Raw genomic sequence first — 15,274 nt, forward strand, 5'->3', positions numbered from 1 at the left:
TAGCGTTGAAAGCGGCTCTATTTCTTACGATTTTGGTTGGAATAGTATTGTAAATGTATGGAAAACATTTTAATTTGGTATTTTAAGAAAACGTTTCTATTGCAAATTCACGATTAGTAACACTAGCAGCAAAGCAAACTCTACACGAGAACAACGTTTTCAGTCGCATAGTCTGCAAACTTGCATAATATATGACTCTATGTATATTATAATACCTAATCGCTGTTGTTTGCGTGGTTAAAAGCAATAAAAGTTGTAAGAGGACGCCTTTGTTGTAAAAGTTTTTGACCTAATACTTCTATTTTAGTTGGTTTCGTGCATATCATAAAATTCATAAAATAATGAATTTAAATAAATCTAATTCCCAATTCGTCCCTATCTTCAAAACTGCTTTTATAGTAGTATGCGCTAGTGGTGAAAAACAACCAAAATAAAATGTTACTGTAATAATTTGAATCGGAATATTATATTTTAATTATGTTTTATTAGTTAAGTACCTATAATATTTTCATTTCTTATTTGTTCTTCCTTTCCATTTTATTGTCATCTTTAATTCGGTATACCTTCCTATACAAGTTATATGCATCTCAGCACTCTAAACTAATTCTCAATCTTAATTAGTTTCTTCACAAGCTATACTTATCGGGAAAAAGTATACCTACATTAATAGGTATAGCTATTATTTTTTCTTTTTAACTTAATTAGTTTAATTACCTACACATTTTGACTTAACGTAGCCTAGTAAATGAGTAAATTAGTAGTATAATAAGACCTGGCTTATCGGTGAAATTGCTTTTGTTATCCCTTGCTATAAGGAAATGCAAGTTTTAAAATGGCAGCTGTCAGGCTTGTTATCAGGCTGAAATCGATTTAATTGCTCACATTTCACTATCATAAGCTAAACTGTAAGATGAAAAGAATAACGCAGTATCTCCGATAAACCAAGGTTTGCCTTATTTCCTTAACCTCCAATGAGGCGAAGCTTGAACATGTAGAGACAGGCGAAACAAAAGGCTGCGCATTTGCCGGCGGGCTGGGAACGCACGTCACGGCAGGCAGAGGCCACGCGGCCCGTGCATGCGTTCCGACACGCACCATGCATTAGACCCTGTGTGGCCAGCAATAGGTAAAGAAAATCTAGGAAAATACCCGGCGGAATCGGAATGCACGTCACGGCAGACAGAACCCACGCGGCACGGGCCGACACTCCCGACACATTCCAAGCATTAGTTAGACCTATTCGTATTATGTGATCAGCAACAGAGAAATAAAAAACTGGGAAAATAATAGGGCATGTAAAAAATTCAAGGAAAAAATAAGAAAACTACACTTCCGGTGGCAGCCACGAGGATCACCAGACGTGTACGAATTTCGATAACTTTCCTTAATAATGAACAATTAGGACGTAAAATTTTATTATTTTAGTTCATGTATGATAACCATGGCTTGGTAACGCGCGATGCGGTAGATGGAAGCCATATTGGCAGTGAATGTGAAAGAAATGGAATTCCGGACGGCGGGGACAGAAAGAGGAAAATGCTGAGATGCGTGTTACCTATATTACTGCTGTTATTAGGATAATCATGTTTTGATACCTAGACTATTGGTTAATTGGGTACTAAATACGATTACGTATTCTGTTAGTACATTTATGCAAATGTGCATGATACATTAGTTTAGTTTTTAGTCTTAGCAAGTGGTAGATTAGTTTCATAACATTTATTTTCTCTAACTATACTTACATTAGTTTTGTATTATTGAAGGTTTACACTTTTCTTCCATAGGATAGCTGGAGAATTACTACTTATAGATTATGCGGGAGTGTGGTAAAGCTGGCGACACACTGCAAATCGGCAAATGGCACGCAAGCGACTGCTTCCTGGTGGTTTCGCTCGCTCGTAACATTCAAGGACATTTCAGTAACAAAACTGAATTAATGCGTTTGGAAAAGTTCAGCTGAATTCGGCTAAGGCTCGCGTTGACTAACAAATTGATCTACTTGCTTAATAAATTGAATCAGGCTGACACGCACAGCGTCAGTTGTTGAAGATAAGACAAAGAAAAATTGGTAAGACGCAAACAATGTAGGTTAGGCGGTTTCGTTTCAGAATATGCTGAAATCGGTTGTTGGTCCGTTTGGCATCTAAGAATAATATATACGCACCTAATACGCAAAATTTGAAAAGCAATTCCAAGTTCTCAGAACAAATATAAACTACGTTCTTAAATTTCATTTAGACGAACTAAATTCGGACTAAATAGGCTACTTGACCCTTTTTTAAAGTCTGTCTTATATGATTAAGTACTGTCCAATTAAATAACCGAAATAAAATATTACCATATTTTATTATGACTTAAAAACAGCAAAAACAATTTTTACGTAATCAGGCGAAAACAACACAGTCGTGTTTATCTATAGATTATCTATGCATCAGGCCATTCTAATCGAAAAAAACATTTTCTGACTTTTTAAGTATGAAGGCATAAAGTTCAATATGTCAGTGATTGTTTTGACATGTAGACATACATGACATTGTTCGAATTCGATGACGTCACTAGTGTCACGTCACTACATCGCTGGAAGCCGTTTTCGGTGACTAAAATGAATAAAAAATTACACACATTTTTTAATCGAAGATACCATTTCCTTAAAATCAATAAATATTGTTTTTTAAGTCAAATACTACAGAAGACAATCATTTATTGTGCCAAATTCGATATGAGTCTAGTAGCCTATTCTATATTATAGGTAATCTTTAGAATTATACATACGAACATATAATTCTAAAGATTACCTATAATACAGAATTTAGTCCGCCAATATGTTTTAAGTAATTGATACATAGACTAAACATTTCATTTAAGCAATAATAGTGCAATAGGCATTGCACTATTATTATGTTGTTCTGCCTTACATATTTATGGTAGGTAGTCCTTACATACTAAGATATTAAATTTTATTGACCACTTAGGTACAGTACAGGTAAGTTAGCCGTAAGTAAAATTACGTCGTAAAGTGATTAATTTACTTTACAGTTATGCTCCACCAGTTGTTTATCTTCCGTAAGTTAATAATGTCTTATTCGAATAAATTGCCTAATTATCTTTTTGTTGTTGCAGGTAAATGGCTGAGGCCAAATGTACAAGTTCACGTTAATTTAGTAAGTATACTTATAGTTTAAGTTGGACTCATCTCTAAAGACAACTTTGGACGATGAAACTTATTTACATTCTAAGCATAAGATAAGACAACACACTAGAGAAGAAGAGCTGGAAATTTCTTAAAAATAAAAGTGGCTTCAAAGGTCAAGTTTAAGCGACGGCAACTGGCAGAGTTGAGTCATCTCATAAGAGTCTTCGCGTCACAAGATAATCGTGGTCCAAGATAAAAGCCATTGAAGGCAGTTTTACACCGTAAGAACTAACTGTGACAAGAGGTGACTCAAATAGACATGACTCATCATAATACTCTTTTGGAAATTCGTCATCGCTCTTTTGTTCTTAGGAGAAAGTTTTATATCGTGGTTTGAAAGTTGAACGTTATTTCTCCCTCACACATTCTACTTTATGGACGAGGACAGCGATACATTTAACCATCGGCGAAGGCTCGAAAGGAGAGCAAATAGGCATCCCTTAGGCAATTGTCCGATGGTGCGCGCGCACCATTTTCAGGGCGCAGGACACACCCTCGCGAAGTGTTATGAATGCATAGACACGTGCCAAAGAAACAAAACAATAACAACATTAATAAATTCACAGCTCCGTACTAATAATTTAAATACTAATTTCTTGTTAAATATTGCGAAAAAATTCACCTCTAATACAGCTTTAAAAATAACTGCTTGTGTTAAACTATTTAATGTTTTATTACACATGCAGGAGCTTAACTTAATTGAATAACTTAATTATACAACCAGTAGCAAGTTCGATAGACAATAGCATCAAATGTGGCTATGCCGTATCTATCCATTTCCATGGTCTTCCCGTAACTTCAGTCGCCGATAGAGGCCGACACATCAGGCACACGGAGTCTCGCCGGTGATACAGCGGGTCGCGACCCTCCACTAAAATATCATTCGCATATATCTACTCCATTTCTATAAATTAAACGTGACTTCTTAACCGCCAGGTAAGTGTAATCTAGTATCCCTAAAGTTGCACCGACATCGGCACTGACCATGCTTCAAAATAGGTCCGAAACACAACGAACATTCTAGTTCTTGACGTTCGATACCTATCACTCACGTTGACATAAACAATGTAGTTATTAGACGTATTTACGTAAATATCGATCGAGCATTCGCTTATCATCGGTTAGAGAGCATCGTTGAATGTTCAAGGGTGGTTTAGTTATTGCCCTTGAGGCTTTGTGTCATTGTATTGGTAATAGTAATACCCAGTGCGTTCAATTTAATTGTGTCATTATTTAACATATTCATGTATTAAATGGGAATAAACAAGAAGTACACATATAATCTACATGTAATGTAGAAAATTACGTTGATTTTACTCTGATCGATACCGGTAACCGGTTACAAGCTAGGTAACTATACAATCAATAAAAGTTGTACAAAAGGAAAGTAATATTTAATAACCTATCGTACGTCAATGCCGGATTATGTGCTAGGTGCGTCAGAATTATAAATCCACCGTTATTATCCATTGATAACTCGAATTACGTCTTTAGAAAGGATAGGTTGTGTTGTGGCTCCTAACTAGATTATGCCTCGATGCTCGTAGCCTTTGCTGTCATATGTTATCCTGTATGTCGTATCGTGTAATAATCTGTAGGTAAATGGTATCAATCTGCACACGTGCGCACGTGAAGTTAATTACAGTTACGTACGTGCAAGCGTAATTTTTCGTTATATGTCTACAGATATAAAATAGGAACCTGTCATGGCGGATGTTACATTCGTTAGTGAGTCAGGCACTGGACAGTGGGCACAACAATTGGATCACTTGACGGATCGCAAGCAGCGACACCCACGACGCAATTAACCACTTTTTTTATGGCAATAGGGATGAACTAACTAGACTTAAGTGCAGCTACCAATTTGAATTTATTGGTCACTTTAATAGTGCTGTAGGTGGCGTTTCGGTGTTCAAGAGAATGAATGTAAATATAAGTCCCTTTAAGAGGCGATTTTGTCTAGTTAATATCTAGAAAAATATTGACTCAAACTAAATGACTAGTTCAGCTTACAGGTATATTCATGTCCCTCATTTTTCAAATTGTACTATAAACGTTAATCACAAGATTAATCAAGTAACGAAATAGCCGAACGCGATTTTTTAAAACAAACAATCAATGAGACATTAGATTCGTTTTCAGTATTACGAACAAACGAAATTGGTCGACAACTCGACATAATGACATTAAAAATAATGTTACCTATTTCAATTACCAGACAAGTCACTGTCTCTGCTATGGACCGTTGTAAGGTGACTGACTTGAAGAGCGTTGGCCTATTTCGGATTTCCTGCTTTATTATTTAGATACCAATTCTACTAACTACCTACCTAAATACGAGCACATAGTAGATACTGCGATGGCACTAAACTGTTGCCAACTTTTAAAACTGTATTTTAGGTAGTTAAACATGTGAAATTGTACTTCATTTGTATTAGTACTTCTCTTATCCCATTTTCCTACATCTTTAACGGACTTCTATTTGTTTTCCCTCTGCGAGGAAATGAGGATATTTTTAACATACATATTTAATTGGTTTAGTATTAGGGTCCCGAGTAGTCTAAAATTACTAATGGTCGCAAGTGTACCTAACCAATGTGCTATTCTAAAGCCACCTTAATACATTCTGAGCCGGTTTTGTATGGTTTCACTATTACAGAAGGGTTAAATCACTTTTCTAGGCGATTATCCTTCTTAAAAACCAAAACTTGAAAAAAAGTATTTGTTTATATACCGAGGAAAACCCGTACGTAGGTACAGGGTTTTCCTCAGAATATTGGTTTTATTTGCGAAGTGCAGTTACTGTAGGTATAGGAATACACGGGGAAAATTTAATATGCTCCTTATCTGGAAAATGTTGGTTATCGCGGCGGAAAAGTACATCCTACGTAATGTATTAATCGTACCTCAATTCTGTAATAAATTGATTAAACCGTTGCACCGACGATGGTTTCTTATTATGTTATTTGCACTATTACGCATGCCCATTCGCTCAATAAAGAAATAATTCTATTAAGTAAAATAAACATTAATATTTAGTACATTTTTGAGAGTTCTAAAATTACGTTTACTAGTAGTTAGCTAAAAACCACCACCACAAATACAGTACCTATAACTACGGTAGTGTAAAATGGTGATTATAATCAATCGCCACGCAATATTAATTACTGCTCATCGATTTTGTGCGAATGAAAATTAAGTTTAAAATGACACATAAAACCTCGAGTAGTAACTTAAAATGCTTATTATACTTGTTCTTTATTTCTTTATTATTGGGTAGGATAGCTGATGTAGCTAATCACTGATGAACGGCCCGGGAGACACCGGTTAGTTACTAGCTCAGATACAGTGGAGTTATGTAATTCGCCGTTCAGTAATTTATTTACATATATAAATGATACTTTTTTTTATTGTGGTATTTTAGAAAAAAAATCCTTACCTTATAAATTACATCCTACATACATGCATTATAAGTACCTACACTTCGGCATCCATATCCATTGGGTAACTATAACTGTTTTAAAATTTGTCAGGACGAGCATAACATACAATGTACATGGACACATGTAAAGCAGACAAACCTCTTGCAGAATGATGAATTTTATTGAAGGATCACCCCATAGCCATATTGTTCTTAACCATTTTTAAAATGCTGGTCTAGAAAATTTCATGGCTCCAAACACAACTGCATTAGGTTAATGTACTATCCATTTACCTCGGATACACCATCAGCGCGCTGATTTCCCACCTTCGTCACCTGGCATGATATTCTCCTGCCAGTTATGCGGCCGTGGCTGCCGTTCTCGCATCGGATTTACCAATCATTTGCGTAAGTGCCGGAATCTTACGGACGCTGCTTAACAGGAAGCTCACATAATTGATGTCAAAGGCCAATGATGATGATGATTTACCTCGGATAAGTATAAAAAAAAATGGTTCGATAGCTTACCTACGTTATGAATTATGGAATTCATAATAAGCATAAATCTCTCAGAAAATGTTCTTAAATTAGCGGAGCGCTAGTTTAAACATTTCACAAAGTTACACGAGTCCCAAAAAGGAATAATTATTGTCCGCCGTTAGTTAGTTACAATTATATTATTCGGAAAATAGGGTTGATTTTTACAGTAGGTACCTACTCTTTGATTGCTTTCTGCCTCTATGATATGATGTGAACTGAATGGAATTCTGTTTTTTCTTATTTTGAATTTTTGGCAACTGTGAACGAGTGCGACCGAAACAGTTGAGTATTATTGAAGATTTTTGAATGTTTAAAATCTTATTGGTAGTTGTCGAAAACCCGCTTTTTCCATAAAGTGTTGGCGTGACGTCAAGTGGGTGATAGGCGTACGAGCAAAGTACGCGTTGGATGGTCGACTACTATGCGCGGCGGTTTTTACGCGTACTTACCACCGTAACCATACACACAATCGAAAAAGGTCGTCGAGCCATAAGTACGCATACTTGCTCGTATCGTACGTCTATCACCCACTTCAGACTGCTTCAGACTTCGATCGGCGTTTAGCGTCAATAATTATCAGCTTGGCTTCATGGCTTTACGAACCTCAGCTCGGACCATCGAATATGAAACTTATAAACTTGTTTATACACAAGGGTATAAAGAAGTTTATAACCAGGTGCTCCATGACACCATTGCACCAATCTGTCGCCAGCACCACTACACTTAAACGGCCAAGTCACACAACATCCATACTAATATTATAAATGGGAAAGTGTGTGTGTCTGTTTGTTTGTCCATCTTTCACGGCAAAACGGAGCGACGTATTGACGTGATTTTTTAAGTGGAGATAGTTGAAGGGATGGAAAGTGACATAGGCTACTTTTTGTCTCTTTTTATATCCCCCCACTTCCTTAGAATGGAGGATGGAAGTTTGCGGAGAGATTTTCGAATTTAACGCGAGCGAAGCCGCAGCAAAGGCTAGGTAACTATAATAATAAAGAAATCGCAGTAAGGAACTTTATGTAGATTTCATTACTTTTTAGAGATAAACAAGCAGTTCCATCGAGACGGCTATTTATTACAGAATGTTTTTGGTGGGATATACATAGGCATATATAACACTAACCAAATATCAATTGTCTTAGTCCGTTTTCACATTATCCGATCTCATATCGGATGTCGGAAGGATTTAAATGGAAAAAATCCAAGATAGCGCCTGTAATGTATGGGGTATCAGTCCTACATCCGATATCGGATCGGATAATGTGAAAACGCGTAGTCTCATTAATTATTACTTATGTCAGAGTTTCACTAATTATTTCTTTTTATTCATTTATTATCTCAGTTTAGGTTTATACGAGTACCAAACGAGTAGTATAAGAGTAGAAAATATATTATCAAAACAATACAATCTATCATTAATTTATTATAAAAACGTAATCCAAAGTGCCACACCTAGTCGGCCAGTGCATGGCCTACGCTGCCGATGGTTAGGGTGCTCGGAGTGACATACAAGAAAAGAAACGCTGAACTATCCGCGTTCTGTCCAAGACGAAGCCTGACCGACGAAGCTAGCAAGTCTCTCTAAATGTTAGCTGAAATACTGTCAAACCGTTCACTGTGATTACTCAGATTATTATAAGCAAAATGATCTTCGAATGAACTTTCTGGATAATTGAGATGCATGGGCGCAGTCGAAACCAGCTCGCCCCTTCAGCCGTGTCCCGTTGAAAATCGGAAAGATTCTTTTCCTTAGCACATTTAATGTTTACAAATTGGATTCGCCTTCTGTCACCTAAACTGGTAAATTTATGTATGAGGTCATTGGTCAATACAATTATTAATTTATACAGTTATTAATTCTGTATCTCTACTCGCATTGCTGCTGCGATTCTAAAATGATTCCGGTTCGTTCCAGCCAAATATCATAATAACGTGTACCTAGAATACCAGAATGTCAAAACAGATTATTCTCATAATGTCTAAAGTTCGAAATGACTTAAGCCTACTTCTCATATTACCGTATTTTTAATATGACTATAATTCATTAAGACTCTATCGCGTTTTGATAAATGTTCTTTCCTACCATTTCCCAAAATGTCTAAAACTTGACTTGATCATGTTTTGATGAATTTTCAATTATACCATTTCCCAAAATGTCTAAAACTCAAATTAACTTGATACAAAAACGTCACATTGTCGAAATGTCTAAAATACGAGTATTTAAAAGCACTTTTTAGGGTTCCGTAGTAAACAAGGAACCCTTATTTCATTTCATTTCATTTATTTTATTTCAATATAAACTTACAGTTAAACACCAAAACGTTTACATGAGAGTTAAAGAATTAATAACTAAAATACTAACCACACATAAGAAAAATAAATAAATAAAGAAACAGTACAAAATAAAATAAACATTCAAATTAACATAAAATCCTATAAAATCTTGTTCATAAACAACAATGTCACCAAAATATTTAAGCGTATATTGATAGTAATTAGATTAAAAATAAAATGCCAAAAGATACAATGAAATCAATAAATTAAATTAATCAAAACAAAATATGTTTAAAAACAAAAGACATTTTCTGCAAAATTCACCAACATTGTCCGCAAATACATCAATATCGTGACCCTCGATAGCCATCACATTGAATAGGGCTTATAGTTTCGCTCTGTCTGTCCGTTTGTCCGTCCGCGGTTAATCTCAGTAACCGTTAGCACTAGAAAGCTGAAATTTGGTACACGGATGTATATCAATCACGCTGACAAAGTGCACAAATAAAAAGTGGATTTTTTTTTATTAGGGTACCTCCCTATATGTAAATTGGGGGTAATATTTTTTTACTTTCAACCCTAACGTGTGATACATCGTTGGATAGGTATTTAAAAATCAATAGGTGTTTACAAAGATCATTTTTTGATAATGTTAATAATTTCGGAAATAATCGATTCGGAAGCAAAAAAAAATGCGTCCCCCCCCTCTAACTTTTGAACCATAAGTTTTAAAAATATGAAAAAAATCTGGAAACTAGAACTTTATAAAAACTTTCAAGGAAAATTATTTTGAACTTGATAGGTTTTATAGTTTTTGAAAAAAAAAAACATAAACTACGGAACCCTACACTGAGCGTGGCCCGACACGCTCTTGGCCGGTTTTTTTCACTTTCAGCACTTGATAGCAAAAAAATGGCCGTCGGGCCGAACTAGAAAATATGCAGACATTTAACGTCGATACGAACTCTACATTATCCCAAAGTTTCATCCTTGAGAATAGTCTGGGCTCTTAGTCTATTACCACAAAATTTATTTTCTTTATTTTAGGTATTATGTGACAGTGCCATTTGGAACGTTCACCAAATTGAATTTTGGTGATTATGAAACTAATATATTTTGACTTTCAGTCTAAATAATAGTTCGGTATTTGTAGTAATTGTTTATTTTACCAACTATACAATTTGGATATTAGGTGTAATGTGTACATGGTATTATGACATTTTATTGCAATGAAAATAAGTCAATTTGGGAATTAAGGCATTATGGAACTAAGACAATTTGAGATTTAGTCAAATATGTAAAAGGGCATTATGATTTTTGGTTGAAACGAACCGGAATCTCTAAAATGTTTAATATCCATATTATGAATATTCAATAAATCATACAATGACATTTGTGACGTGACATGGATGTCACATCTGTTGGCACAATGATTGCGTTTTGTTGAACGTATTTGAGCTTAACATATAGGTTTATTATCACTTGCTTTTGGCAAGTAAAGTAGCCACGAATGAAACTTTGAAACCCCTTCAAACCAATTTCACAAGAATCGGGTTGCAAAATGAATAGCTTGTGGGATTCCGTGTCACGCTGGTTTTATCGCAGTAACAAGCGATTAGGCAAGGCTAATGGCGTTTCAGGGCATATGGCGAGCATCACGAGTAGTAGACTATTTATCCAATAAAAGTGGCGTAGCTAGTTAGGGTTACTATTAAACATAGTTATGTACATACTGACTGTCAGTTGCAGGGCTTGTAAACAAATAAGCAGGAGGGTCCCTGCAGTAGACAAGTGTGTGTCGACACGACTTAATCATGAAACTAAGGAAGTACCTACTCTTAGGTACATTACAGTGAAAGATACTACATATATGAAATTGTAGTACATATCTAGTAGGTATTGTATAGGGATAATATTTATAAAATTTGACTTGAGAAAAAAACAATTGTTATTATTACCTACTTAATGTCAATGAAATAAACAGAATAAACACTAAATCACTTATTAATTATTTATTTATCTCAAAACTTATTTACTAAATCTTAATAAGGAAGTATTTTAAAAATTGTTTGTTAGCTATGTAAGTACCTATAAACAGTACTAGATAAATTCATATATTTATTGTCATTTGTTTTTATTAAGTACCTACTTTAATTGTTTACCATTCATCGCTGATAGCCAAGTAAACAAGTACCTATCTAACTATGCAACAGTAGCTGTCTTTAATTCGCTTAAGTCTTCTAAACTTGAAAAACATCACATTCATTTCCTTCGACATCCCGCGCCGCAGTATTCGACTCGTTTGAGCAACATGAGGTCCACACTGGATCTGGCGGTCAAGGTCCTGTCCCGACGCCACTCGTATTTACGTAGTTCCTCAATAAAATGGAGCTAGGCTTATTTTTACATGCCTTTGTATAAAAGTCCGTCTTCCGACGCGATGGCAACTTGCCATATGAAAGTATATTTTGATCAATATTCATAATCGAGAACGCTCGGTGGTTTTGTGAGCTACCCAGTTCTCTCGGGGTACATCTGGATGGGCTCGGCCTGCGGGGGAGGCGTGGGAGGGATGTCGTGATGGGGTTTGAGCAGCCACGGGTCGTTGCTGCCCTGGTGAGGACTGCCGTCCGCCTTCTTCTCTGATGGCGTCAGGTGCAGCAGCGGCAACTTCGTCTTTGGGCACACCGGCGGTCTTTCAGCTTTGGGTTGCATTGCTGTAACACAAAACCATTTGAATTAATACTTCACTCACTTAAAGATTAAACCTATTTGAGATAACATTTACAACGCGTGACGAGACTATAGATAAATTAATATATATATTCATTTATCTGCGTACTTATTCGTATACATAATTGGATAAGGAAAGTTCCATAATCAATCACTGGGAAACTATGTTTAGTGAAACTTTTTGTCAAGATTCGTAAAACTTTTTATTTAAACACTAATATGAACTAATGTGCCTCTAATTATATTAAAAAGTGAAATAAACATACTTTAAAATTGATCCGCTATCAAAATGATATCCAAGATTAGAAACGATAAAACATAAATAAAATAAACTTACTTGTATAATTTAAATTGATGTTGTCCAATCGAGTACTGATAGCGTCCACGTTGACAAACATTCGCGTAAGCACTGTAATCACAAGACGGAGGTTTGATGCGGACTGCGTTCTGCAAGATACCGGCGCGTCTTATATCGAATGGAGGCTGAGTCACTTGGCAGAACTCTCCGAGGCTCGCGTCACGGCGACCACTGACGCCACGTTCTTATGACGTTCGCGTTTTCATGCTTCTTCTTGTGCCTGGCACTCGACTATTCCAATCCGCATAGGCAGATTGTTGACATCCAATCTTGTGGCAAAGCCGCTATATGTTTTGCTCTATGTCCAGCTCTACATTTGAAGCTTTGCGTATCGAATCGGCTTACCTAATTACTTTTCAAGTAATGAGCCGAAAGGACAATTCGATAGTTCTAAAATAATACACAGGACATGCTATATATAATATAAGCAGGTACGATTATATGTAACACCTTCGCTGCGGCAATTAACTCGCAGTTAACCATAATTGTGTATAACGCCTTTCGGCCCGGTATACATATATTATTAACTGTCTGCTCATACATTATATTGATTGACTATAAATCCCGGGAGTCTTGAAGAATTTCATACAATTTAGGTGTTCATGAGCGTTATGAATTAGCATAGGCATAAGGCAATTTTATCAGAATTTAAGTATGTTACGAGTACATAATATTACTGGAATTTCAGCCCATTATATACAGCAAGTGCAGTGGTGGGATGCATATTATTATATGTATAGTTATATACCTATAGCATAGCATAGTACATTTTTGTTTAGAAATTATCATAATCATGTTATTAAATCGTAATAAAACAAAATTAAGAAGAAAGTTAGTCTCAGCTAAACTTTCTTTCGTTATACATGCGTGTAGGTGTATTTTGACGGATTACTCTGTTTATGATGAAAACTTTCCCATTTCACATACCTACCAAACCTAAGTAATATATTTTTAAAAATAGATTATCGAAGGCCTACTTTGATATTACGTCTAATACCGATAAACGGAAACAGGCGATGTGATAAATGCTATCTGTGTAGTCACGCTGTCTCGATAATGAAGAGCCATGCTCACTTCTCAAGAAATGACGTCGCTCCAGATACGCACCTACGAGTATTAGTAACTTGAATTTATAAAAAAGTACGTCGATATTTCTTAGATATGATCTAGTGACCAGTGAGTGGTTGTTTAAAACCAATAAAACCAATTTTATTTTATCAGTTCAGTTATGATTGGTTCTGATGACATATTTTTGTAACGGATATTTTTTCCATGAAATTATAGGTATGTATGCACTGAACGGAAAGTTTGAAGGTCAGGCTCAGTCCGTCCCTACTGGGTGCTCCCAAGGGTGCGTCCGATTGTTTACTTCAAACACTGATACCTAATGTGATATTTACTTACACTAATACTTACTTAACAGTTAGATACAGTACCTACTTTTTGTTGTGATATTTTGTTGTTACCTATTGTTATCTTTGTACTTCGATTATTATTAACACTAGTCATCGGTTTAGATCATCATTGATTATAGCACTCTAGTATTTAATGTTACGCATGCACAAACATAAACCTCATCGTTGGGGTTGGCTTTACCGAATGCAATTAAATCATATTTATTAATAAAACCACGTTTGCTTTTAGAATTCAGACTAATGCTTCAGGAATAAAATCATTCCACTATAAATACGTAGGAGCACCAAAACATTTGCGATTTTCATCAAAACATTTCACTGCCAAACATTTTTCATATGGCTCAGTTCGCCACTGAACACGTAAACATGTTTTATGAGCAACAGTAGTCTTGCCTGAAGTTAATATGTTTTTATTGTCTTTATAGTTTCAAGGAGATATAGGCGGTCACCTCGTCGACGAAGGAATGATGACATAGATTTTACAATTAAAGCGTTGTTTTTGTCGTTAACAACACATTATTTTGTCAACTATGGAGACTAACAACGCCATCCGGGTAAGCCAAGGGTTGTATTAGCACCTTGAGCACTTAAAATGTTTTGCACTTGTACACGATTGCGAATAATTAGGTATAAATGGTACCTACTCGTTTTCTACTCGTGCATGCCGGGTAGGTGTGAACCAAATCATTACGCATTAATGTTTCGTAGTAGCCGTGTAACAAAACGAACAAGGCACGCCTTTTCGGCGCCCTTAAACTGTTAAGTAATCAATTGAACTCCATCGCGATAAGTTAAACGAAACCGCCATGACTTGAGCAACCATTACTGACTTGAGGAAAATTCATTCGGAATAGCGAACTTTTGTAATAAACATATCCAATTAACTATTAGATTAGAAACTTTTTCATTTTGGTGCTTTTTGTTAGGTATTAGGAGATTGTTTTTTTTTATTTTTAGAATGTAAAGCGTCTTATGCCGGTTATACCTATGATTGTAGGCCATAACTTTGTGATCATAAATATGAAATGTGAATATTGTTATAGCAAAATTTTACAATCTTCGGATGTAAATTACGAGCGCTATAGATACTTGAGCACGCGAAGAAGAAATGGTCTCTGTGGGTCTTCCGAATTATCCGGATATCCGTTGAATTTGAGATCCGGATCCGAGGTCTCATAGGATCTAACGTTAAATATGGGTATCTATCCACGCCAGAATGAATTTTCGTTATTAATAACAATTGTTACATGTCGATGGAATGGTGTATAAGTAAAATAAGTTATTATATTATATTATTAATTACAACATTAATTAATAAATTACAATTTGTCAACGAT

The 15,274-nt window shown here is 35.6% G+C and overlaps 1 protein-coding gene across 7 annotated transcripts in view; it reads left to right on the forward strand.

Annotated features, from left to right (window-relative positions):
- LOC125237405 (microtubule-associated protein tau) overlaps positions 1 to 15,274 on the forward strand; it is a 53,454-nt gene that overhangs the window by 27,580 nt on the left and 10,600 nt on the right. The window contains exon 1 of one of the 7 annotated variants that reach the window (XM_048144464.1): positions 14,363 to 14,491. The exons of the other annotated variants lie outside the window; for them this stretch is intronic. Coding sequence (XP_048000421.1) covers positions 14,468 to 14,491 — 24 coding nt within the window. The 5' untranslated portion in view covers positions 14,363 to 14,467. Of the gene's footprint in view, positions 1 to 14,362; positions 14,492 to 15,274 lie in introns of those variants that run through there. 7 annotated transcript variants of the gene reach the window in all.

The sequence above is a fragment of the Leguminivora glycinivorella genome, chromosome 2, assembly GCF_023078275.1.
Source record: "Leguminivora glycinivorella isolate SPB_JAAS2020 chromosome 2, LegGlyc_1.1, whole genome shotgun sequence".
Lineage (NCBI taxonomy): Eukaryota > Metazoa > Arthropoda > Insecta > Lepidoptera > Tortricidae > Leguminivora > Leguminivora glycinivorella.